This window comes from Lutra lutra, chromosome 10 (assembly GCF_902655055.1).
Source record: "Lutra lutra chromosome 10, mLutLut1.2, whole genome shotgun sequence".
Lineage (NCBI taxonomy): Eukaryota > Metazoa > Chordata > Mammalia > Carnivora > Mustelidae > Lutra > Lutra lutra.
The window spans coordinates 104,002,999-104,027,481 of record NC_062287.1 but is presented as its reverse complement, the minus strand read 5'-3'; the positions used below and the strand labels follow the sequence as shown (position 1 = coordinate 104,027,481).

The window sequence follows — 24,483 nt, the reverse complement described above, 5'->3', positions numbered from 1 at the left end:
ACAAAACAGCCATAATCTGGATAAAACTCCCCCAGTGTACCATCCTTGGCCTATTCTTGTCCCCTTGCAAATGAGTTTAATGAACATGAAAAATACTCTGTAAATAGCAAAGCTTTGTAGCTATCCAGGAGGCAGGGTTTGATGAAATCAATGTACAAAATACTGTGAGCCATTTTCAGTCTTCTGGTCATCCATCTCCCCAGCGTGGTAGTGGTATATACATGTGGCAGGGAGTTATGTTACATGCAGTTATCATTAATGACAAACTAAGAAAAATCTTAAACACAGTCTTGAAAGATGAGCAATCATCGTGGACAGCAGAGACCAGCTTCTTAAGTTCCTGCAGAGCAGTTTAACTTCATGAGATTGCTTGCTGCTTCTTTTTGTTTTTAGCCAAATTCTTTTATATGATTTTTTAAATTTATTTTAGGGGGAGGGGATGTGTGTGTGCACAAGAGTGGGAAGGGTAGAAGGAGAGGGAGAGAGAATCTGAAGTTGACTCTGCACTGAATGTGAAGCCTGACATGAGGCTCCATCCCAGGATCACAACCCAAGTGGAAACCAAGAGTCAGATGCTCAACCGATTGCACTACCCAGGTGCCTCTCCTTGTTGTGTTAAGTGGCATGAGTGAGGTGGCCATCATTTCTGGGAGGAGCTGAGAAAACCCCTGGTTCCAAGGGACTGACTGTATACACGTTGGGAATAACCAGGACAGGCTGGAATGAACAAAACAAGCAGTATTATTACTATAATCCTATTCCGTCCCGTGCTCCACCCTGTCCCCACCCCATGACTCAAAGACAAAGTGCGCTCTTGTTAACCCGAAGTGGGACTTGGCTGACACTTGTCTGTATTTCCCCAGCACATACTCAGAGTATTTTACAGAGAAGAGGCCCGGCTCACCCTGTTGATTTTGGTGATTGCTCGTTTGGAAAAATAGGCTGTAGTAGAATTTGTGTAGAATTCCAGGAGAGAGAAGATAATCAGCATGGCTGTAATTCCTTTCCCAGAAAGCTGAAATCAGGGAAAAACATACCAAAATTTTGACTAATCAAGAAGTCTTCACACAAGCTTCACAAAGTTTTTGACTCATCAAATGTGCCATTCTCCTGCTCAACTTACTCCATGTTGTTTCTCTATTATCATCAAATGCTTATTTCAGGGAATGTGAATTAATTTTGAATTTTCTTTAAAATGTCAGAAGAATTTCTTTTTCTCTACCAGACTATTTAGAAACATTATAAAGGAAGTACCTTTTTTTCCTTTGTGATGGCTTTCTTGTTTTTATAAAAATGTTACCTACTTATTTAAAAAAATCAAGTTATATAGAAAACAGTCTTCCCTAGGGGGGCCTGGGTGGCTCAGCAGGTTAAAGCCTTTGACTTCGGCTCAGGTCATGATCCCAGGGTCCTGGGATGGAGCCTGGCATCAGGCTCTCGGCTCAGAGGGGAGCCTGCTTCCTCCTCTCTCTCTCTCTCTCTCTCTCTCTGCCTGCCTCTCTGCCTACTTGTGATCTCTGTCAAATAAATAAAATCTTAAAAAAAAAGTCATCCCTAATGTCACTGCCTAGAAATAAGCAAAATTGAAATTTGTTGTCTATTATTTCCAGTCTCTACGTAGAGGCTGAAAGGCAGATAGAGAAATGGATGCATGGAGTGACGGCAAGAGAGGAAGCAGAACGAGAGAGGGGATGAGAGAAAGCAAGAGATAGAAACATTGTTCTTGAAGAATGGAATGGTTTTGTACTTGCTATTTTGGAGCAAAAGTATTACTTGATCTTTGAAAGAATAGAAATAGGTAAATTAAGTCTGCCAGAGTTAAAAGTTTAGGAATCCATGAAGAAGCTGAAGTAATTTTAAACCAAGTTTCCATTTTTAGGCAGTATGAAGTGATTGCTATGAAAAATGAGGCAAGTGGCACTCTCATTTGACATCTCTCTTTTCTTCCCTCTCTTTACATCCCAGTTTTTGGTGTTTTTGTGGTTTTTCATGTTTTTTGGTGGAGGGTGCTGGGTGAACATTAAAAGCTTTATATTCACTTCTATAGCTGTCATTTCTCCAGTTGTTCAGTCTTACAGTCTTAGATGAATATTTAAATGGTCATGTGTTTGCTTATCTCTTTACATAGTTTCTCCCTGCCTTTCTGAATCTTGATTTAACTTACCTCTTATATGGTGTAATATTCTTTTTTTTTTTTTAAGCACCAGTGTGTTATCATTGTTTACTGAGAGTATCTTGTTTTTGCTTTTATGCTTGTACAAGAATTTTATTGGATGTGTTATTCTTGAGTCACAGTTTCTGTTCATCAAAACTTTATGACATTGCTTCATTATTTTCCCCCATTGAATGTTGCTGTGGTGGGGACTGAATCATACTGATTTTTTTTCCAGGTCATAGGTACTGGATTTTTCTCCTTAAAATCTTAAAGAACCCTTTGTTGTACTTTCTATCATAACAACGGTCTATATCTATACCTATGTCATTTATCTCCATTATTTTACATGTCTTTCTCCCAGTATAGGTTATTCTCTTTCAATGTACAAGTTCAGTTATTCTCTTACTTCAGGATCTTTTTAGTATTACTAGGATAATACTGAAAATTACTGGAATAATACTGAAAAAGTATACATTTTTTTCTGTACCATTTGTTGGATTCTCTAACTTAGGGAAACCACTTATTATGTTGGATGAAACTTGCCTGTCTTCCATGTTTATCATTTTCTCTCTAGTTATTTAATATATTTGTCATTTTCTTCTGTGAAGACTGTGACTACAGTTTTTCTCTCTACCATTTTTACCTGAGTCCATTCTATCTCTTGCTGTGTGTGGTTTCTTTACTAGATCTGTAACAGTGGTTTGAAGTACTCAGTTGATTTCTGTAATACTGCAGTGTTCTTTTATTTTCTTCTGTCATTTTGTTTTCTTATTAATGATTTTCAGTAGTACAAAATGCTCATGGGGAGTCTTCTATAGATAATTGGATAATATTTCTTCCATTTTTTAAAATCTGTACCACTGACATGCTATGGTATAACATGGTTTGTCCTGCTACTTGGAATTTCCTTTTGTTGTCTCTGTGTTAAATTGAGAAATATGTACCTAGAATTGAATTGAATACCAGTTCCTGAAACCCAAGTGCTATGTCTGGGACATATGGTAATCACAGACTAGTCACTGTTTCATAGGACAAGAATTTGAGCTAAAATTTGAGGGTGTGGCTTTCCAGATAGGTAAGGAATCTAACCATGATAATGAGGAAACTCAGTGTATTCCTGATTTATGTGACTCACATTCCCATCAAACCAGGGCACATCTTGTGAGGAAAAAGGAAAGCACATGTGTTTGCATCCATTTTATCATCTGACATGTCTTTTATTCCAATCAGCTGAAATGTATCTTTTTCTCAGAATAAGCAATAGGCATCTGAGTGTTTCTCCTGACCCATGGGAATCTTAAATCTTCTTTCCTTTTTCCTTCCCTTTATCCTTTCATTTCTTCCTTTAGTCACTCTAAGGTATTTGGATAGTTTTCCTACCATTTTTTTTTTCAATTTTCTCGTTCTTAAAGTGAACAACGATATACAGGCTTTACTTTTGTTTAGATATAGTATAGGCAAGTTTTCCTTGATTGTGTTTCTACTTAACTACATTGATTTTGTCTTTCTTGTTTCCAGTTTCAATTTCAGAGGCAGATACTGTTTTATGTTCATTTTACTGAATGCTAACCATGCAGCTGTAGCAGTGAAAGAGATGACTTAGCTGGCACTGAGCACAATTCTTGCTATTGGATGTAGACTTTGCTTTCTCTTTCTTTTGAGAAATGTCTATACTAAGACCTGCTACAAGACCAGAGGTATATTCTGTTCCTATAGATTTCTGCTAATTTCTCCACGTTATCAAGGGGGTACTGAAAGATGTTAATTCTGGTGCTTTACTTTTCTTGAGGTCCTGGGGTGCTACACAAGGGCTTTTGCCATTCAGGATTTGCTTTATACTTTCTTTCTTTTTTGTTTTTTTTTTTTAAAGATTTTATTTATTAGAGTGAGTGAGTGCATGAGCAAAGGGAGGGGAGAGGAAGAGGGACAAGCAGACTCCTGGTTGGGTGGTGAGCTGGATGCAGAACTCAGTCTTAGGATCCTGAGATCATGACCTGAGCCAAAGTCAGATGCTTAACTAAGCCACCCAGGTGGCCCTGCTTTATACTTTCTTAGAACTGGCTGCTTTCCACCTAAGTCTTCTTAGCTCAGCTTGGAGAGCCTTAGTGTGACTTGTCCGTATTTTTTGGTGTCCTGCTTTTCTTAGTTTTGTTTCTGGGGAATAGAAGACAGGATCAGGCGATGTACTTTCTTCTGCCACCTTGAGACACAGCAGACTCATTTGGTTTTTTACGTGGATGCTAATTTAAAAGGTAGTTTTTGAGTAATTTTTGTTTCTTGGTTTGGTATTATAGAGGATAAATTTTGTGTTCTTGCTTCTTTCCTTCTTACTTACCAAGAAGTTGCCTCATATTCTTGCCCTCTTATAAGTGCTTCTTTACACTTTCTCCACTCTTGGGGTAATTGTCAGAGTCTGTGCTTTGTCTAATGTGATTATGAATGGACAGTTCTGTCTCGAGAACATTGAGAGGCACGTGTTTCATTTTGAAGTTGCTTCATTCTTTGAGTTTCTCTAATAAAAGCGAAATGTCCTTGTTGTAGCCAGTTACCCTTCATCCCATACTTACTCTAAAATAAAACTATGTAATAACTTGACTATCTTATTTACATAGAGTTTAAAATTTTTGGAAAATTCTATCTGGGTATCTTTAAGTGTCCTTAGGTGTTGTCCCCCATTGGTCATGTGAGACCAATAAAGGATGTCCTTTCTGCCCTAGTTCATCTGTAGAGATAGCTCTCCCACTTTTTCTGCAGTTCTAGAGATCACATGATCAGGAATAGGGCTGGAATAGAAAAAGGGATTTTCCACTAGGGCTACTATACAGTCATGAGAGGTAAAAAAAAATGGACCCTCTGTGTGAGAGTGTAGGGGAGGCACATGGTAGATCATGGGATACTTACAACTGCCCAGTAGTCTTGGTTGGGTTGGCCATTGATGCTCACATCCACCAGCAGCAGAATCACTCCAATGAAGGCAAAGATAGTACTGACAATGTTCATTCCTAAGCTGCTTTTGATCTAATGGAGATGACAGGAAAAACAAATCATATAGGAGAAAAAAATTGAATAAGTAAGAAACAGTTAATGTAATGGTTCTTAATCTTTGAAATCTTAAAAAAATTTTTGAAGTTGAAATGACTTTTCTTCCTCTGCCTTTCTGAGTTTTCATGAAAACTACTCTGTATGCAGCCTAAATGTAGTGTACTTCTGAAATCTGTAGAAAAATGTAAATAATACAAAACAGAAGCTCATCTGCTGGGGTTGCCTAAAAGCCTCACACACAATAACAATTTTTCCCCTTTAAAGTAATAAAACAACAAATAAACCATTAATGAGCATTTTTCTGTGACAGGCGCTGTGTTTAAATCATTTAAATACAGTATCTCATGAAGGTCTTACAATGACCATATGATGTAATACTATGTAGCATCCAGTTTTATAGATGGAAAAGTATGTATGAAAAAACATCTTTGCTGATAAAATTAGAAATTGATGAAAACCCTGAAGTCTTTCTAGGGACTAGATTAAAAAATCCAGATTTAGAATGAGGAACTCATTAGGCTTTTGTGGGTAGAAGTGTAGGGTAGAGTACAAAACTTTCCTGTTTCTACAAGAAGATTCTGACACGTTCTGTGTTGGGACAACATCAAAGGATCCGTAAATCGTCCAGAGAAGGATGGTCTACTTTTTTTTTTTTATCACAACAGAAGTGGTTAATTGGGATTAGGCTGATTTAATTTAGTTTAGCCTGGTTTTTAGTCTAGTCTCTAGTTTAATGTTTAGTGTCTAGTTTAGTGTCTGTTCTAGCCTCTAGTCTAGTCTCTGGTATCTAGGAGAACATGAACAGTGTGATTCTGTGTTCCCATTTTTCCATTCTTTCCTCTTGTGCTGGAATAAATATAATCTTGAAACCACCTCTGCTCTAGTTGTCACTATATCTTCGCAAATCATTTTCTTTGTCCTGTTTCAGAAGTAGACCAGGAAATTGCAAAAGTTGGAGAGCTGTGACCAGGAGAATTGAGAGACCTGTCTCAGTGATTATTTTTATAAACTCTTTTTGTGTACCCAGTTGGTGCTTTTAATGATGATTTAACATACTGTAAAACAAAAGTCAAATCTGAGTAAAAATAGGAGATATGTGCAAATAAAAAATAAAAATACAAACCAAGGCAGAACTGAGAAATGGCAAATGAATAATAGAGTCTTTGATAGTGAAGTGGCAGGTGGGTATTTCCTGGCTCCTATATTCTGCTTTGGGCTTCCCCTAATTCAGTGTGACCCAACTGAGCCAGGTAGCCTTTAGGGTAAAGCTCAACAACCTTATCTATACCACTTCTCACTTTTGTGATTGAAGAATCAGAAGGGGCATTTCCGAGGGGCAAATTTTGTGGACCATGCTGAGGCACCCATACCATGGAGGCAATCAGTAGAAATAGTTTTGGGAAAAAGTGCTCCCCTTTGCATTTGCTGAATCCACTTTCTCAATTTTCCTCTCCAAATCAATTAAATGAATCTTCAGAAGAGTTTAATAAGTAGAAACATTCTGACTTACCAGACTAGGAGAAAGCTTCTTGGACGCCAGTATAGAGAGAGTACCCGTAGTAATGAACTGTAGAAACAGACACATTTATTTATGAAAGATGGGTTCTTCAGTCCTGGGAGCTTCTCTCTTTGTAGGAAAGACTGGTCTATTTATATTCATCTAGTTTACCTATCAAAAAATTCCTCTCATACTTCTCCAATTTTCTGGAGAAATCTTCAGAAATTGTGTCCATTTGACTTCTCCCTTTTTTCTCCCCTTAGTTTCTTGCATGTAAGGAGCTCATTCTTTTGTGAGCTTACCTTCTGCTGATGGTCTGTGAACTCGTAGCTCAGTCTCTTGTCATGATCATTTGCATAGTTTTAATCATGCTCCCCATCACCTCCTTTTGCCCCTCTCTACCCAATACATACATTTCCATCTTAAATGTAATCAGGAACTAAAACTCTGGCTTCTTGGTTATTGGATCAGAGTAAACTTGAGGGTATGAGTTTAAGCCACAGGTTAAAATGGAGAACAGAAGCTCTCCCTTATTTATACCCAAACAGAGCTGTTATTTCTCAATTTTTCAGCTGATCAGATGTGAAGCTGATCAGAAAATGAGTTGCGCATAGGCAAGGGGTAGCTGTCCTCAGTAAACTGAGATGGATAAGTGTTGTAGCAGCTTACTCACAGAGATGCCACCCCAGAATGGATATCCACTAATAACAGCAAGGGATGCAAATCCGAAAACCGATCCATAAGTGGTGTACATGAAACCCAAAATAGTTCCGAAACCAATGTGCATCAATCCAATCATGATCTGGATTGCCTGAAAAAAGAAAACAGACATTTTAAAGTTGTTTCTTCATTTACAGTCACTAATGAGACATTACTGACATTGCTGCTGCTGCTTATTTATTGTACCCTCTCTCAAGATCCACGAATGTCCTTTAGGCATACATACCTTTACAGTAGGAGGTGAGCCATGAAGATTTTGGCATACACTGGCACAGGGCCCTCCTCATGGGCCTTGTTTGAGGTGTTTGGGGTGGCTTGTAAGGGTGGCCAAGGAGAGCTCTTCAGAAGGTGCTACTGATTAAGCATGCATTGGTGTCCCTGAAGAGCCTCTAAAAGACTCTCTGAAAAAATGCTTTAACTGTGACTTTGATGGCTGTTTCAGACAGACCTGTTCTCTGCTTGGGAGATCCCAGTAATGGGGAAAATATCATGAAGGAAGTCTCAAGGGGTTAACTACATGTTTGAGAGCAGTCTCAACACTTCACATTTATTATTTCATGTAATCTTCCCAGAAGCTGGATAGAGACACAGAGATGCCTGTTTCCGTCTTCTCAGGCTGCTACAAGAAAGTACTGCGCTACCCTCTGGGTAGCTTATAAACAATAGAAATGTTTTGCTACAGTTCCGGAGGCTGGGAGGTTCTAAGTTCAAAGTACCAGCATGGTTGCCTTCTAGTGAGGGCCCTCCCCCTGGCTCCTAATGGTGCCTCCTCACTGTGTCCTCACATAGTGGAGAAGGGCTCACGATCTCTGAGGAGCCTCTTTCATACGCCCATTCCTGAGAGCTCCACCTTCTACTAGTAAGTACCTCCTCAAGGCCCATGTCCTAATACTATCATTGTTAGGGTTAGGATTTCAACATAGGAGTTTTGGGATGTCATTCAGAGCATAGCAGTGTCCATATGATTACTGAGGGGCAACAAATTGATTCCAGAGCCCATGACTTTTAACTATTAAATACGGCTTTCCCTCGGGCTCAGCTCCAGCTCTTCCATGAAGTTATCTTGATTATATTAGTCAATTTCAGCTATCTTTTCTCTTTCTAAACTTCTGTTTTATCTTATATAAATTAGACATATTATTACTTGGTTTTGTAAGAATTTATATTGTTCTTTTTTTTAATTACAGGCATGCAAATATTTTCTTATTGGCCAAGACATATTCTCAAAGATGAGATCTATTTTGTACCTCTTAGGGCACCTTATTTCATCCTGAATAAACATATTTGTGAAAAATAAGTGCTTCTAGTTTGGGCCAGAAGCTAACTGCAGGTTTACCTTTGGTTTCTTCCCAAGCTTACATCTTATCTGTCCAAGAAGACTGCAAATACAAACATTGCTGTGTTTATTTCTTTAATAACTTGCTACTGAATACAGTTATTAAGTTGAAACAGTTGGAAAAAATCACAGCTTCCTAAATAATGCTAAGAGATTAATATTTTCTTTGAGTAATGAATTTCTTTGAGAATAATAAAAACTATGAATCTTTTTGAAAAACTCTCATCACACATTCATACAGATACACAAAATCTTGTTACACATCCGTACATACACACACAACACTGTTGCACAGGACTTCAGAGGTGTCACAGGCTAAAGCCAGTCATGGATCTCAGTTGAAGAACTCCTGAATTAGGCATTATAATCAGTTGTTACAAGTTCTTCCTTAGAGCAGCAATTCAGTCATCTGGCCAAAGACTTCTTATTCTCATCCTTGCCTTCATCTTGATGGCAGTCAGATACCAGATTAGTATTGGCTTACTTTTCTCCTAGTATAATGCTGGCTCTACCATTTACTTACCAAACTTGCCTGCAGGCCAGACAGTAATTTGGACTTTTGGCCACTGAACCACTTTGAGTTCTGAATCAATTAAGGCAGATGCTCCCCATCCTACCACCTAAAGTCCCTGCATTGTTGTGGTGATTGGGAGCTACTAATAGCATAAGTGTACAATCTTTAGGGAGGAGTATTCTACCAGCTGGAACTTTTAAAAATAAAATGGTTTCTGTCACTTTAAAGTGCTGTTCTTGAGTACCTCTCCGTTGCCAGGCAGAATGCTCCAGTGTTAGAGTACAAGCCAGGACTTCTGTCTTCCAGACTCACAGGGTCTGGCCCCCACCCTTCCTCTGCTCTCCTTGAGGCTACAACCTCCCTCCATCATACTGTTCTACTTTACTGGCCTCCTCCCTGTTCACAAACACAGCACCCACATTTTCCTCTAACGATCCTCCCAACTTTGCCTGGAAGCTCTCGTCCTGGTATCTGCGTCGCTTGCTCTTCCCTTCGTCTTTGCTCAAATGTCATCTTCTAAGGACACTGCCTGGTACTAACCAGCCCTTTTACACTTTGTTCTGTCCACATCATTTATCACCTTCTAACACATCGTGTACTTTAGTTCTGTTTTATGTGTATAGTCTGAGCCTGTGATTCTGATCTAGATGAGGGCAGTTATCGTGCCTGTTTTGTTCTCTGTAGTATTCCTAACACCTGTGTGGGGTTGGCTTTGTGGGGTCCCAGTTTGTCCTTTTGCTCAGTGGGAGCAGGGGATTTCCTTTCTCTGCCAGGAGGAGAATCAAAGGGGCCACCTGCCTCCTGCCCACAGCCTAGATCTGTCTGCTAGAGAGTGCAATGCTCATTTTTACTTTTCTAAAGTGGTGAAACCTAAAATAGTAGTAATACTAAGTAAATACTAAGTACTTACTTACTGAGTAGTACTAAGATGACTGGATGAGCTTCTGGTACATAAGGGGCACTCAGTATAACCTACTGAATGCTCTAGCAGAGAAGTTAGAACTGCACACAGGAGAGAGAGTACTGTGGGGTGGAATTGTTAGTGGCATGAATGGCGTATTTGGAAAGCACAGCAAAAACTAACAGTTCTCTCTGTGCAGGTGGAATCTTCATCTACAAGTAGGGCATGTCTTGTAATTCTTACATAAACAAGATTATGAGTGTTTGAAGTGCTCTTTGTAGAAGTAGAATGGCAGTTAAGTCATAATGTCTGCACAGGCCCTGGGTGAAAGGCACAGCAGATGGAATGGCCGTGAATTCTTCCCCACCCAGTCCCCCCAGACTGCTCATTGATAGTTGCTTCTGTTTTTAAGGCAGCTACCAATGTTCATTTTAATGTGAATTTACCTGTATACACAAATACCAGGCTTGCAACTAATCTGAGACGGGATTGAGGGTGCCCAAAGTGTCCTTTGCAGAAGTGAGATCAAGCTAGAAGTAGTGGTGTTTCCATAATGTCAGTGTTACTGAATCATCCTGCTCGGAAGAGTACTTTGTCACCTGTTAGAGTCTTGCTAGAATCTAAAATAAATTGAACTCAGGGTAAAGTCTATATGCAGATGAATTATTTCTGCCTTAAAGGGACACAGTTTCCATTAACGTTCAGAACTTTTTAATGATTGGACGTAGGTCATGAGATCATAAACTTCTCTCCACCTATTACTTATAGGTACAATATAACCTTGCAAGTGCAAAATTAAAATTCTCATAGTAAGTAGACTTACCCCTAATACCTTTGCTTCTTCTCTAAAGTTTGTGATTGCTGTTCCCATAGCTGGGTTTACCACCTCTGTATTTCCTTGACCTTGATGACTGTTGGTGATGATTCCTGGAGACCCGAGGAAGGGAGGCTGGCCACTCTGAGCTTGGTTTCCCAGGTGTGTGAAACCCACAGGTTGTTGAAACCCAGGAACCATGATGCTGTTTGGCGGGTAAGGATTGAGTACGGTTTCATATATTCGGGGCTGGGTTGTTGCCTGGGATGACATCACTGTGTCCTAAGTACTACAAAAACATAACAAACTGATTAATTTACCCAAAAAAAAAGTTAAAGAAAATCTTGTCAAATGTCAAATACTATGTAAATACTATAGAGCAAGTGAGCAAATAATGGGCAATGATGACCAACGTAAACATGAACCTCTTTAGACTTTGGAATCTGTATACCCTGTAGTTCAAAGGAAGTGAAGGAGGGGAAGACAGGAGTGACTTTATTTTCCAGTCCCTATTTGATTTGGCAAAGTATTTATATATATTCTTCCCTGAGTTTATTGCATCTGAGGGACAACAGAGGGAGGGAAGTGATGGTGGTAGGCAGAATAATGCATCTTCCCTCCCCCGGAAATGTCCACATTCTAATTGAGGAAGCCATGAGTGTTTGGTTACGTGACAAAGGGGATTTAAAGTTACAAATGATATAAGGTTTGACAGTCAGCTAACCTTAAAACAGGGAGATTTCCTGGGTTATTTGGGTGGGCCTAGTATAATCACAAGGTCCTTTAAAGTGGAAGAGGGATGTAGAAGAGAATCAAAGAGATGTGGTGATGGAAGTGGGGTCAGAGAGATGCTGTGTTGCTAGCTTTGAAAATGGAGGAAGGGTTTGGGAGCCAAGTACTAGGGTGGCCTCTAGAAGCCAGAGAAAAAAACAAAAACAAACTTCTTCCTAGAGCCTCTGGAAAAGAATGCATCTCTACCAACAGTGTGATCTTAGCTTAGTGAAACTGGTGGCCTACAGAACTGTCCGACAATGAATTTGTGTTGTTTTCAGCTGCTAAATTTGTGGTAATTTTTTGCAGCAGTAAATGGAAAACTAATGGCACCAAATATACAAATGGATGGTAAGGAAGGGAGTCCACAGTAAAATTATTTGTAACTACTTTTCCAAGTAGGTATTTCACATATGGCCAATTAAATTGTCTTGTTCTTTAGGAAGAATTCACTTGAGATTCCCGATTCATTTTTGTCCTTCGGAAGCACAGAGTATCTCAGGTCCTTTTTGGCCAAGAGGAATTTTTTTTTGGAATTCAATTAGGACAACTAATATGGACATCAGTCACTATTAATCCTTGAAAAAAAATTATGACACTTAAAATTGTTTGTCTTCAGGAAGGAAAAGGAAAAAGGATGTTTCCTTTTCTGAAACATCCTCCCCGAACAATTTTCTTGTACACCATAAATATTAAGAAGGAGTTCTGAATGCCTTCATCACTGTATGAAGTATGAGTAGTCCACTGGCACGTTGCACCACTGGCATTTTAGCAGGGATACTTGTTCAGACTGTGTCCTAGAATCCTGAAATTTCAGAGCCATTCCAGTCATTCTGTCTTTTACCCTTGGTTTGTAGAAGAGAAACTAAAACAATACAAGTTAAATGCTATGATCAAGGTCACATAGAAAATGTGTGGCAGAGCCTGAACTAGAAAATTGAGCTCTTGGCTGTGAAGTAAACCACCCCCTCCCCCCGCCACCCATGCTGCTCACTCTGGACGCTTGCAGAGCTGGTGTTCCAAGCCAGCCTTGGTAAACTGACTCTGTCCTTACAACCACCCAGCAGCAAACCTGCTGTCTTCTCATGCTGTGGGGAAGACTAGAAACCAGTCTCACTTTCTGATGATCCGGTGATTAAGTTAGTAAGGCCTCTTCTTGTGAGCCTTGAGTGAGCTGTCTAGAGAGCTAACATTTTATTAAACCCTCACTGTGGGCAGAATAGGGGCTGTACAGTGTCATGGTTTAGAACATGAACTTGGGGTTAGAATCCTGGCTCTGATATCAGCTCTGTATGTTTGGCAAGTTCATTAAACTCTTTTCCTCGTCTGTAAAATGAGGATCCTAAGAGTACCTTCCTTATACATTTACTTTGCGTATTAAGGAGTTAGTCCATGTAAAGTCCTTAGAATTGTACCTGTTATAACTGTGTGGTTGGCTACATTATTGCTTAGTGGGTGAGGTATATTCTCTCTCTTAGTCTTTAAAACCTCCAGTGAGGCCGGTACTAATATCCTCCCCGTGTTAACAGTGAGAGAATTGCATCAGAACCTGTACCCACAACCCTTAACTCTAAGCTGCTGGGATGCTAGATACAACTGAAAAAGGTTGAGGACTCAATGGAAAGGTGGGAAACACATTTTGGAAACCTCTGATTACAAAGAGATTACTTTTTCAGAGTGGAAACAAATTTTAATTCACAAAAAGTTATTTTAAACAAACAGTTCCATAGCTGTGATTCTTGGAGTAACTCCCTATGACTCTCTAATAGCATTTGAGAATAGGAGGTTTCATTACCCGTGCATGTGGGATCTGCGGCCACTTAGTACTCAAACGCTACCAATCTGCCATCTCCCTAATCCCCAATCTGCTACTTTAATGGCCCCGGGGCCTTGATCAATTTTCTTATCTAAATCCATGTTAGTCCCTGTGTCTCAGCTATAAAAGGAGACTAAGGATGTCATAGTAACTGGTGTGGAGGTAGTTAAGAATGTGGAGTAGTAGGGTTACCCTGTGTTTGCCTTGTCTTTTGATCACAGCTAAACCAACATCCAGCTATTGTGAACAACTAGGAAGATGATCTGAGGATTAAGGAAATAATCTCTGCAGAGGGAGAGAACGCAGTAGATGTGAGGTTTAGAGCTGTGAATTGGAGAGGAAAACCTCGTGGCCGTGATGGGAAGGGAACCCTTTTTGTGGAGCACAGTCAGGGAGAGGGAGAACGTGAGAGATAGGGACAACAGGATAGGGACCTCAGGATAAGCTGCAGTGAGGAGATTGCCTGGGTTGCCCTGGGAAAGATAGCTCCCCCTCCTGTAGTACATTTGATGAACACTCATGAAAGAAATTGAAGAAGACACAAAAAGATGCAAGACCATTTCATGCTCTTGGATCAGAAGAATAAACATTGTTAAAATGTCTGTGCTGCCTAGAGCAATCTATACTTTTAATGCCATTCCGATCAAAATTCCACCGGTATTTTTCAAATAGCTGGAGCAAATAATCCTAAAATTTGTATGGAATCAGACCCCAAATTGCTAAGGAAATGTTGAAAAACAAAAATAAAGCTGGCGACATCACGTTACCTGATTTCAAGCTTTACTACAAAGCTGTGATCACCAAGACAGCATGGTACTGGCATAAAAACAGACACATAGACCAGTGGAACAGAATAGAGAGCCCAGATATGGACCCTCAACTCTATGGGCAAATAATCTTCGACAAAACAGGAAAAAATATACCGTGGAAAAAAGACAGTCTCTTCAATAAATGGTGCTGGGAAAATTGGACAGCTATATGTAGAAGAATGAAACTTGACCATTCTCTTACATCGTACACAAAGATAAACTTGAAATGGATAAAAGACCTCAACATGAGACAGGAATCCATCAGAATCCTAGAGGAGAATATAGGCAGTAACCTCTTTGATATCAGCCACAGCAACTTCTTTCAAGATATGTCTCCAAAGGCAAAGGAAACAAAAGCGAAAATGAACTTTTGGGACTTCATCAAGATCAAAAGCTTCTGCACAGCAAAGGAAACAGTCAAGAAAACAAAGAGGCAACCCACGGAATGGGAGAAGATATTTGCAAATGAGAGTACAGACAAAAGGTTGATATCCAGGATCTATAAAGAACTCCTCAAACTCAACACACACAAAACTGATAATTATATCAAAAAATGGGCAGAAGATACGAACAGACACTTCTCCAATGAAGACATACAAATGGCTATCAGATGCATGAAAAAACGTTCATCATCACTAGCCATCAAGAAGATTCAAATTAAAACCACATTGAGATACCACCTTACACCAGTTAGAATGGCTAAAATTAGCAAGACAGGAAACAACATGTATTGGAGGGGATGTGGAGAAAGGAGAACCCTCTTACACTGTTGGTGGGAATGCAAGTTGGTGCAGCCACTTTGGAGAACAGTGTGGAGAGTCCTCAAGAAATTAAAAATAGAGCTTCCCTATGACCTTGCCATTGCACTACTGGGTATTTACCCCAAAGATTCAGATGTAGTGAAAAGAAGGGCCATCTGTACCCCAATGTTTATAGCAGCAATGGTCACCAAACTGTGGAAAGAACCAAGATGCCCTTCAATGGACGAATGGATAAGGAAGATGTGGTCCATATACACTATGGAGTATTATGCCTGCATTAGAAAGGATGAATACCCAACTTTTGTAGCAACATGGACGGGACTGGAAGAGATTATGTTGAGTGAAATAAGTCAAGCAGGGAGAGTCAATTAATATGGTTTCACTTATTTGTGGAGCATAACAAATAACATGGAGGACATAGGGAGATGGAGAGGAGAAGGGAGTTGAGGGAAATTGGAAGGGGAGCTGAACCATGAGAGACTATGGACTCTGAAAAACAACCTGAGGGTTTTGAAGGGGCGGGGAGTAGGAGGTTGGGGGAGCCAGGTGGTGGGTATTAGAGAGGGCACGTATTGCATGGAGCACTGGATGTGGTGCAAAAACAATGAATTCTGTTACGCTAGAAAGAAAAAAAAAAAAAGAGCATATTTTGCATCTCCAAGACAAAAGTCCAGCCAGGAGCCATTGAGCAGTGCTCAACAACAGGGTCAGATGTGTGTGTGAAGGGCAGAAAACCTCTTAAATTTTCACCATGAGCCACAGTAGGCTTAAACCTCTTTGTGCACGCCGAGTAGCTGCTTTTCTGTGGCAGAGCTGAGCAGAGAGCAGAGACACAGGCAGATCACAGACAAAGCGTCTGCTGATTTCCAGTGTCTGCCACAGTAGATTCAAGCCTCTTTCTGATTGCTTTTCTGGGAAAGGATGGAATGGGGGACTGAGTTGCACATAGCTGATAACCTGGTTCCAGGTTTTCAGTGAGTGTTACAGTAAACTCTGGCCTCCATGCATGCACTGTGCAACTGCTTTTCAGGGACAGGACAGTGCTGGCCATGCTGCGAGGCTCTCCTCTGTGGTTGGGGAGTGGCCTGCACCTTGCCAGGCCCTTTAAAACTTGGGAATTTTGCATCCCAGCCACCAGCCAGAGATAAAATATAGGAGCTCTGTGGTGCCAGGTGTGCCGATGGCCCAGAAACAGACAAGTTAAGGGCAGGGAACTGATGAAAGCCCAGGCCACAGGAGATTGGTCGCTTTTATGAGAGGGCCTCCTGAAAAGCAGTGACCGGTAGTTCCGCTTTCTGGGACAAGAGGGCTGGGTGACACCATATTCTTCTTCCTCCACTATGCCCCACCCCCCAGCACAGTCTGACTTCATAGAGGAACACAAGATCTCCAGTGGGGGCTGGAGCCCCTACACTAAACCCCGCCTCTTGGCAGGGGCATCTTTAAAAGGGCAGTTTGTGAGCCAGCTGAGCAGGCTTCTCCCTCTGCATGTACCAAGTCTACTGATGAAAGAATGCTCCAAAATGTCAGCATCTGGTAAATATGATCAGGTTTGCTTCTTTTTTAAAATATATATATATATATTTTACATTTGTACATTTGTACTGGACCACTTTCTTACACCATACACAGAAATAAACTCAAAATGGGTGAAAGACTTAAATATGAGACAGGAATTGATCAGAATCCTAGAGGAGAACACAGGCTGCAACTTCTTTGACCTTGGCCACAGCAACTTCTTACTAAACAGTCTCCAAAGGCCAGGGAAACGAAAGCAAAAACAAAGTATTGGGACCTAATCAGGATAAAAAGCTTTTGCACAGCAAAGGAAACGATCAACAGAACTAGAAGTCAACCTCAGTGGGAGAAGATATTTGCAATTGACTTATCAGATAAAGGGTTAGTATCCAAAATCTGTAAAGAACTTACTCAATTCAACATCCAAAAAACAATCCAGTCAAGAAATGGGCAGAAGACATGAACAGACGGTTCTTTAAAAGACATACAAATGGGGACGCCTGGGTGGCTCAGTTGGTTGGACAACTGCCTTCGGCTCAGCTCATGATCCCGGAGTCCCGGGATCGAGTCCCGCATCGGGCTCCCAGCTCCATGGGGAGTCTGCTTCTCCCTCTGACCTTCTCCTTGCTCATGCTCTCTCTCACTGTCTCTCTCTCAAATAAATAAATAAAATCTTTTTTTAAAAAAAGACATACAAATGGCTAATAGACACATGAAAAAATGTTCAACATGACTTGGCATCAGGAAAATATAAATCGAAAGCACAATGAGATACCACCTCGCACTGTTCAGAATGGCTAAAATGAACAAGTCAGGAAGCAACAAATGTTGGTGAGGATAGGGAAGAAAGGGAACCCTCTTACACTGTTGGTGGGAATGCAAACTGGTGCAGCCACTCTGGAAATAGTATGGAAGTTCCTCAAAAAGTAAAAAAAAATAGGTCTACCCTTTGACCCAGCAATTGTACTACTAGGTATTTATCCAAGGGGTACAAACATAGTGATTTGAAGGGTCACATGTATACTGATGTTTATAGCGGCAATGTCCACAATAGCTAAAAAATGGAAAGAGCTGAGATGTCTGTCTATCGAGAGATGAATGTATAAAATTGTGATATATGTATATAATGGAATATTACTCAGCCATCAAAAGGGATGAAATCTTGTCCTTTTGCAATGATGTGGATGGAAATAGAGGGCATTATGCTAAGCAAAGTAAATCAGTCAGAGGAAAAAAATACAATATGATTTCATTCATATGTGGAATTTAAGGAACAAAACAGAGGAACATAGGGGAAGGGGGAAAAAAAAATAAGACCAAAACCGAGAGGGAGGCAAACGATGAGAGAGTCTTAACTATAAGAAACAGGTTTGCTGGAAGGGAGGTGTGTGGGGGATGGGTTAACAAGGTGATGGGCATTAAGGATGGCACTTGAAGTAAGGAGCACTGGGTGTTATATGCAGCTGAAAAATCACTAAATTCTACCCCTGAAACTAATAATAAGTGTATGTTAACTAAATTGAATTTTAAAAAAAAAGTAGAAGAAAACTCAAAGTGGCCAGTATGAAGATCAGATAATCCTAATTCCTATTAAGCTGTTGAAACTGCCCAGCCTATGGTAAGGCCTTCATAAAAGGTAGCTATCCTTCTGTTATCAGAACCCAAAGGTAGGTTTCAGAAGTAGATATCATCAGCGTATGAAAAGTGTATAATGGAGATTGGACTCAAAAGGTCAATGCCAACACCAAGGAGATAGGAAATGAGAGCTTAGGATACAGAAATTAACCAGACCAAGATTTTCCTTGAGTTTTTTTTTTTTAAGTATTAAAGCAATTAAACAGTTTCTGCATGTATGTGATCTCATTACCTCCTTCTTTTCCTGTTGTTTATTGTCAGTTTTGTTTGTTTCATTAAGAAATTTAATATGAAACCTGTGGCTTCTCATTTAATTATCAACATTTTAAAATTTAATATTTGCTATTTACTTTCTGGACTAAGCCCTGGCTATAAGTTCCATACAGAATCCAGATTATTAATAATTTATAACGATCATGCTAGTCTCAGTTACATTTTTACAGGGTCGGATTCTGGTTTTATAACAAGAATTAAAGAGCTGGGCCAGTCTTGATCCTTTGACTTTATACCAAAATGACTTAATGTGTAAACAGCTCTGCTGGGTACATAGTTTGGCACAGAGGGAGGGAAAAATGCTTGCGGGAATAACTAAGAAATTATTGTTGAAATGAGGGTAATCCTGAAAATGATGAAAGAAAAGGGAAACCAATGAATAGACTGTTTTCATTGATTGCACCTATCATGGAATTTTTTTCTTGACTGTTGGTAAAATACTATCAGTTGTCTTTTCATCTAAACATTAGAGCAACTGTAATTATTTTTAAACCCAAGAAACACATCAGAAAATAAGTCTGATGAGATCAGAAGGACAGGACTGATAAAGGACAGAAGAACAAGTAAAAATTGGAATAATTTACTTTATTCCAGTTTCTTTATTCCTTCCAAATGAATGTTGCTTTTAACAGTATAGGGTGAATATGACTGCAATTTTTGAGAAGAGGTTGTAGCATACAGGGTAGCATAATACCAAATCATTTCTACTATGTTACCCAAGTACATACATGAATAAAAATACCGACTTAGTGAAAATTAGTGCTATTCCCCACCTATTTTTGTTTTTTCCCCCCATAACAAAACACCTTAATTAGAATATGTTACCAAAGCAATGCTACAGTGTTTTTGGTCCTGTGGTAGCCACATTATCATCAGATTGCTCACACTGGGACATTCCTTCCCCTTCTTGATTAATATTTATAGAATGGCATACATTCGAACCTTCTATGTGTCTCCTCTCTTGGCATGAACTTTTGATTTTTTTAAAAAGATTTTATTTATTTATTTGATAGCGAGAGAGCAAAAGCAGAGGGGGCAGCAGAGGGAACGGGAGAAGCAGGTTCCCCACTGAGCAGGGAGCCTGATGTGGAGCTAGCTCTCAGGACTCTGGGATCCTGACTTGAGCTGAACGCAGATGCTTAACCGACTGAGCCACACAGGTGCTCCTGATTTTTTAATTTTTTTTTTTGAAGTATCTTTTACCTGTGTTAGAGCAACTGACATTCTTTTTAAAAAATTTCTGTCTAGTTTTCATTTTTCCCTTGTTTCTTTTCCTGTTTCATCCCTCTCCTGATTTCTTTTCCCTTCATTTATCTACTTGGCCTAATTTAAGAGTCAAGATTTGGCTTCATCCCTCCAACCTAGAGAATGAGATGCTGCAGAGAACCCACACAGACCAGCCCTGCTGTTTATACCCATTAGTCTGGGTGAAGAAGTAGACAAATAAGTCAATAGACTTACTCTGTTCCTTTGGCACCTGTCTGCTTTCTCTTTCTCCAAGTTCTGTGCCAGTTGGAAATGTTTATCTGGGTATTATAGGTAATTTTTACTTCCTTGTGTCAATCCAGCCTGTCTCCTATCTTTATTTAATTCCAAAGTCCTTCTACTGTTGATGCTCTTTTGCCTGAAGTGGATATATAGTCTCAGTTGTAAACTTTGTAATATGCTTGCTCTGCCTTTGGTTTCATCCCCTTTCTCCTGGGAAGCATTTTCTGACACACCCAAACACTTAAGTAGGTATTTTCTCCAACCCCTTTGTACTTTCTGATACTCGGTGTAACATCATACTGCATTTCAATGCCTTTTAAGTTAGAGGAATAAGATTGGAAAATGTAGATAATAAAAAAAAAAAAAGAGAAAGAAAAAAGCATCCATACTCCCACCACCCATACATAATGATATTTTCATTTAGATTTTGTTTTTACATCTTTTTTTGTAATCTTTTGTTTGTAAATATATATTTTACAGAGAGACATTTATGATTTTGTGAAATCACCAAAGTAGGATCATCTCATAGCTAAGTTTTATAACCTGCTTTTGTAGCTTAATGTTTTATAAACAGCTTTTCATGTCAATAAACACCCAAGTACAGGAATTCTTAATAGTTGCATGCTACTCCATTTTGGGGAAATGTCTTATTACATTTTAATAACTTATCTTCAGGCCTGTATCAGATTGACTGAATGCCTTAAGGGCAGAGATACTGGGGTGGGGATCGATGTCCCATCCTTAGCCCTAAGTATTATACAGTGTCTCAACCAGGATAAGATTCAATGAGTATATGTTGAACGAGTTAGAATGAATACAGATTCCTCTTCCATGTTTTCCCTCCTATATATATTATTAAAGATTTTCTTTCTCTTGTAATTTTACATTTTTATGTATTTTTCTAAAATGGAAAAACACCTACTGAAGATTTATTGATGCTATGAGCTAGAAAAGTGACAGTTTCAGAAAATAACATTGCTCAAAGGCTGAAGGTGAGTAAAGGGACAAGAAATCAACATTGATTTAGAAAGACTTCAGAGTCATAGTAATTGACTGGCAAGTGTCTCATGTATACCATGATTTGTGTTATGCAGACAGTGGAAGAAGAACGGAAAAATAAAAGGTGGAGTTTTTTTGTTTCTGTGTTTTTTTTTTTTTTTTAAGATTTTTGTTTGTTTGTTTGACAGAGAGAGAGAGAGACAGCAAGAGAGGGAACACAAGCAGAGGGAGTAGGAGAGGGAGATGCATGCTTCCCACCAAGCAGGAAGCTCGATGTGAGGTTTGATCCCAGGACCCTGGGATCATGACCTGAGCTGAAGTCTGACACTTAATGACTGAGATAAATGGTATATTTTTAAAACCTAGAATGCCCTCCCTTCTCTTTTGGTCTTTCAGACCCACTTCCATGCAGTAAATCTTACTTCATAAGACTTCTGCATTGTTTTCTTGTTGTGGAAAAATCTGAAGTGACCAAGTAAATGCAGGCAGTACACGGAAATCTGGGAGAACATAGCTTTATTTTTGCCGGTGGGTTCAGTGGGATCGTTTCCCAAAGGCTGAGCACCCAATAGGGTTAGGGGTGAGTTTTTATGGTTACGGGTGATGGGGGATGGTAACGGGACGTTTTCACTGTCCCTCAGGATAGACTGGCCCTCTTCATGTGGAAGTATGATCTATATGGAGTTGTCTCAGGAGAGTGCTAAATTATCCCAGGGGACTTGTTTTTTCTTTTATTAGCCAAACAGAATGGTCGTTTGGTTTTTCTTCCACTTCAGCAGGAGCAATGGAGAGCAGGGGACAGGAAGGGACTGGGACCCAGGGGTCTCTATCTGCCTCATGTCCCCCCTTCTTGATGATCTGCAGGGGTACCCTAGAGATCATTAATATCTAGATTTAAGGGACTGTATCCTCAGAGGGCGAGGATACGGGCTGTCATGTGTTGAGAGACAGTATTTCCGATGAAACGGACGAGGCTGTAGAGGAGGCAAGGACCAAGGGTAACTAGGAGGAGTAGGGCCTTCTAGGGGTAATAGCCAGGACGTCCATGACTGTGGATTGAAACCCCAAGACATGAGTTCTTCTCGACGACGCTGGTTGCATTCCTGGAGCTTGTGAACCTTGGAAGTGATGATCTTGGACTGGTTGACGTAGTAGCAGCAGCCCTCCTGTAGGAAGAGATAGGTTCCTCCCTTCTCAGCAGTGAGGAGATCTAGGGCTCGCCGATTCTGGAGGGCTATTGCCGCCGGACTGGAGAGTTTTGTCTGGAGGGATGTTAATGAACTCTGTGATGCGTTCCGTGTCATCATTGAGTTCCTGTGAAAGCTTGAAGTAAAAGTTAAGGGAAGTCCCGAGGCCTGATGCACCAGTGGGCATACTGGCAAAGACTTCGGCCCGCAGGAGGAATGGTAAAACTACTGCCTGTCAGCTTTGGTGGTGAAGAGAGACCCGGGGCTGAAACTGGAAATCTAAGTATAGTGAGGCAGAGGGGGACAGAAACACAAGTATGCAACCAGAAGGGGCGTTACTGCGTTACTTTCGTTGTGGCACCTAAAGAGAAGGTTGTTTTCACAGGAGAGGAAGATGCCTGGGAGGGTGCAGTAAGGTAGAGGAGCTGTGAAGTTCTAGCAGCCCAGGTTTGGGGCCTCGGTGCATCCAGGGAGGAAGAAAGCAGGTTAGATTGTTAGCTGGAAGCAGCAGGGCTGAGTTTTGTACAGGGCCAAAACTCATAGGGCTTGTATTATAGGGCAGCGGCAAGTTAGGAGGGATGGGGAAACTGAAGAAAGCCAATCAGGCCAAGGGGAGACAGACCCAGCAGGCGGAACCAGTAGGGGAATGTAGGGGTCGAGTTGAGCCATAAGTGGTAGGAGGTGTTTAAGAGCTGGCAAGTATAGTTTTGAATGGTTGGCCCAGGAGGAGTGGGGTTTATAGAAGAGAACCTGGGTCATGGAGGGTGTCTGTTCCAGCGGAGAGTGAGAGGTTGTTCCGGAGTCCTTCCTGGGAACATACAGATGCAGTCCCTGGCGTCATGGCCAGTCCCACTATGAACCTCCACAGTTCTGTGGGGGTAATTGTGAGTATTTGGTTGGCCTGGGACATGTAAACCAGGGAGAATCGAAGCTTGCCTGATGTCACCCATGGGGCTATGGTCTCACAACCCCATTGGTCACAACAGTTTTTCCTGCATTTTTCTAACCCCTGGTCTGGGTAAAGGTATATCTGGTGTCCCTGTTCTTTACATAGCCTCCCTTCAAGCACTTGTTCCTTGTATGGAGCCAGGAGTTGACATAGGGATATCTGAAAGGTGGTACACTCGCCAGTGGTTTGGTTATGAAGGTCTTTGTTCTGGCCTTCCAAAGTCTGGGTTAATTTCCAGTCGTATGTTTTTGGGTTAGTGGGGGGTCCCTGGCGGGAGGAGGCAGAGGAAACTTAGTAGCCATAATATGAGGCTCCAGCTGGGTTGAGAAAGGAAAGGATGTACTTTAGAGTTTAGGGGCCCTTCTTTAGAGTGATCTTCAGAGGGTTTGAGGTGACAGATGTGGGATCCAGGTAGCTTGGTCTGGATTTGCCATTTTCACTCATGAATGGTGGATCCATGGTGTGATATTGGTAACCTTGAGGACAGTGGGAGTTATGAGAATTACTGTATGTGGGCCAGTCCAGGTTTGGTGAAAGGGTTCATGTCTTTTACCCAGGCCTCATCTCCAGGGTGGAAGGATTGGACAGGGAGACCTAGGGATATAGGGGCCCTCTTTATTATGTGGGTGTGTAATTCTGCGATGATTTTTCCTATGGATAACAGTTGGTCCTGGAGGCACATGTCTCCTAAGATGTTAAGAGTGCCTGGAAAAGAAGACAACAGTGGGGTGGCCTGCCATAGAATATTTCAAATGGCCCTGAGGGGTATAGCAGGAGCAGAGTACTGCTAAGGAAGGTAGGTCTGTCCACCCTAAGGAGGTCTCAGCATGTAATTTGGATGGGTTTCCTTGAGGGTACGGTTCATACGCTCTGCTTTCCCTGAGCTCTGAGGCTGGTAGGCTGTGTGGAGTTTCCAGATGTTGAGGGCTGAAGTTAGCTCTCATAGAACTTCAAAGATAAAGGCTGGGCCATTGTCACTATGTAGGGTAAGCGGATCCTGCACCAAGGCACGATCTCACAGAGGAGCACGCTGGTGACTTCTCTGGCCTTCTCTGTACGGGTTGGATATGCCTCCACCTATCCTGAGAAGGTGCAGACCAGAACTGACAGATATTTTATACCTCAGTAAGGAGTCATCTTTCTGAAGTCTACTTCCAGGTCTTCGAAGGGAGCTGTCCTTGTGCGCTGTACTCCAGGGGACCGGAAAAGTCCGGTTTTTGGGTTGTGTCTAGTATAAGTGGCACACTGATCTGTGACCAACTTCCATAAGGTTGCAAGTCTCGTGATGTAGAAATGT

The 24,483-nt window shown here is 40.8% G+C and overlaps 2 protein-coding genes across 2 annotated transcripts in view; one reads left to right on the top strand and one right to left on the bottom strand.

The window, feature by feature from the left end:
- The window catches only part of LOC125078668 (membrane-spanning 4-domains subfamily A member 4A-like), a 210,631-nt gene that overhangs the window by 5,855 nt on the left and 180,293 nt on the right, over positions 1-24,483 (top strand). The window lies entirely within an intron of this gene.
- On the bottom strand, positions 333-20,134 carry LOC125078667 (membrane-spanning 4-domains subfamily A member 12-like). The gene is made up of 7 exons (XM_047691677.1): positions 20,025-20,134; positions 10,990-11,269; positions 7,369-7,506; positions 6,708-6,764; positions 5,057-5,173; positions 905-1,015; positions 333-717 (listed from the first exon to the last, which is right to left on the bottom strand). Exons 2-7 carry the CDS (start codon positions 11,251-11,253, stop codon positions 616-618), a joined length of 789 nt encoding a protein of 262 aa, XP_047547633.1. The 5' UTR covers positions 11,254-11,269; positions 20,025-20,134; the 3' UTR covers positions 333-615.

Bases quoted from the DNA above. Each gene is read 5' to 3' on its own strand.
- LOC125078667 (XM_047691677.1), bottom strand. From the start codon at position 11,253: ATGTCATCCCAGGCAACAACCCAGCCCCGAATATATGAAACCGTACTC. The intron at 6,765-7,368 runs GTGAGTAAGCTG...CTGTTTCTACAG, and splicing joins CATTCTGGGGTGGCATCTCT to TTCATTACTACGGGTACTCT. The intron at 1,016-5,056 runs GTAAGTATCCCA...CCCTGATTTCAG, and splicing joins ACCAAGACTACTGGGCAGTT to CTTTCTGGGAAAGGAATTAC.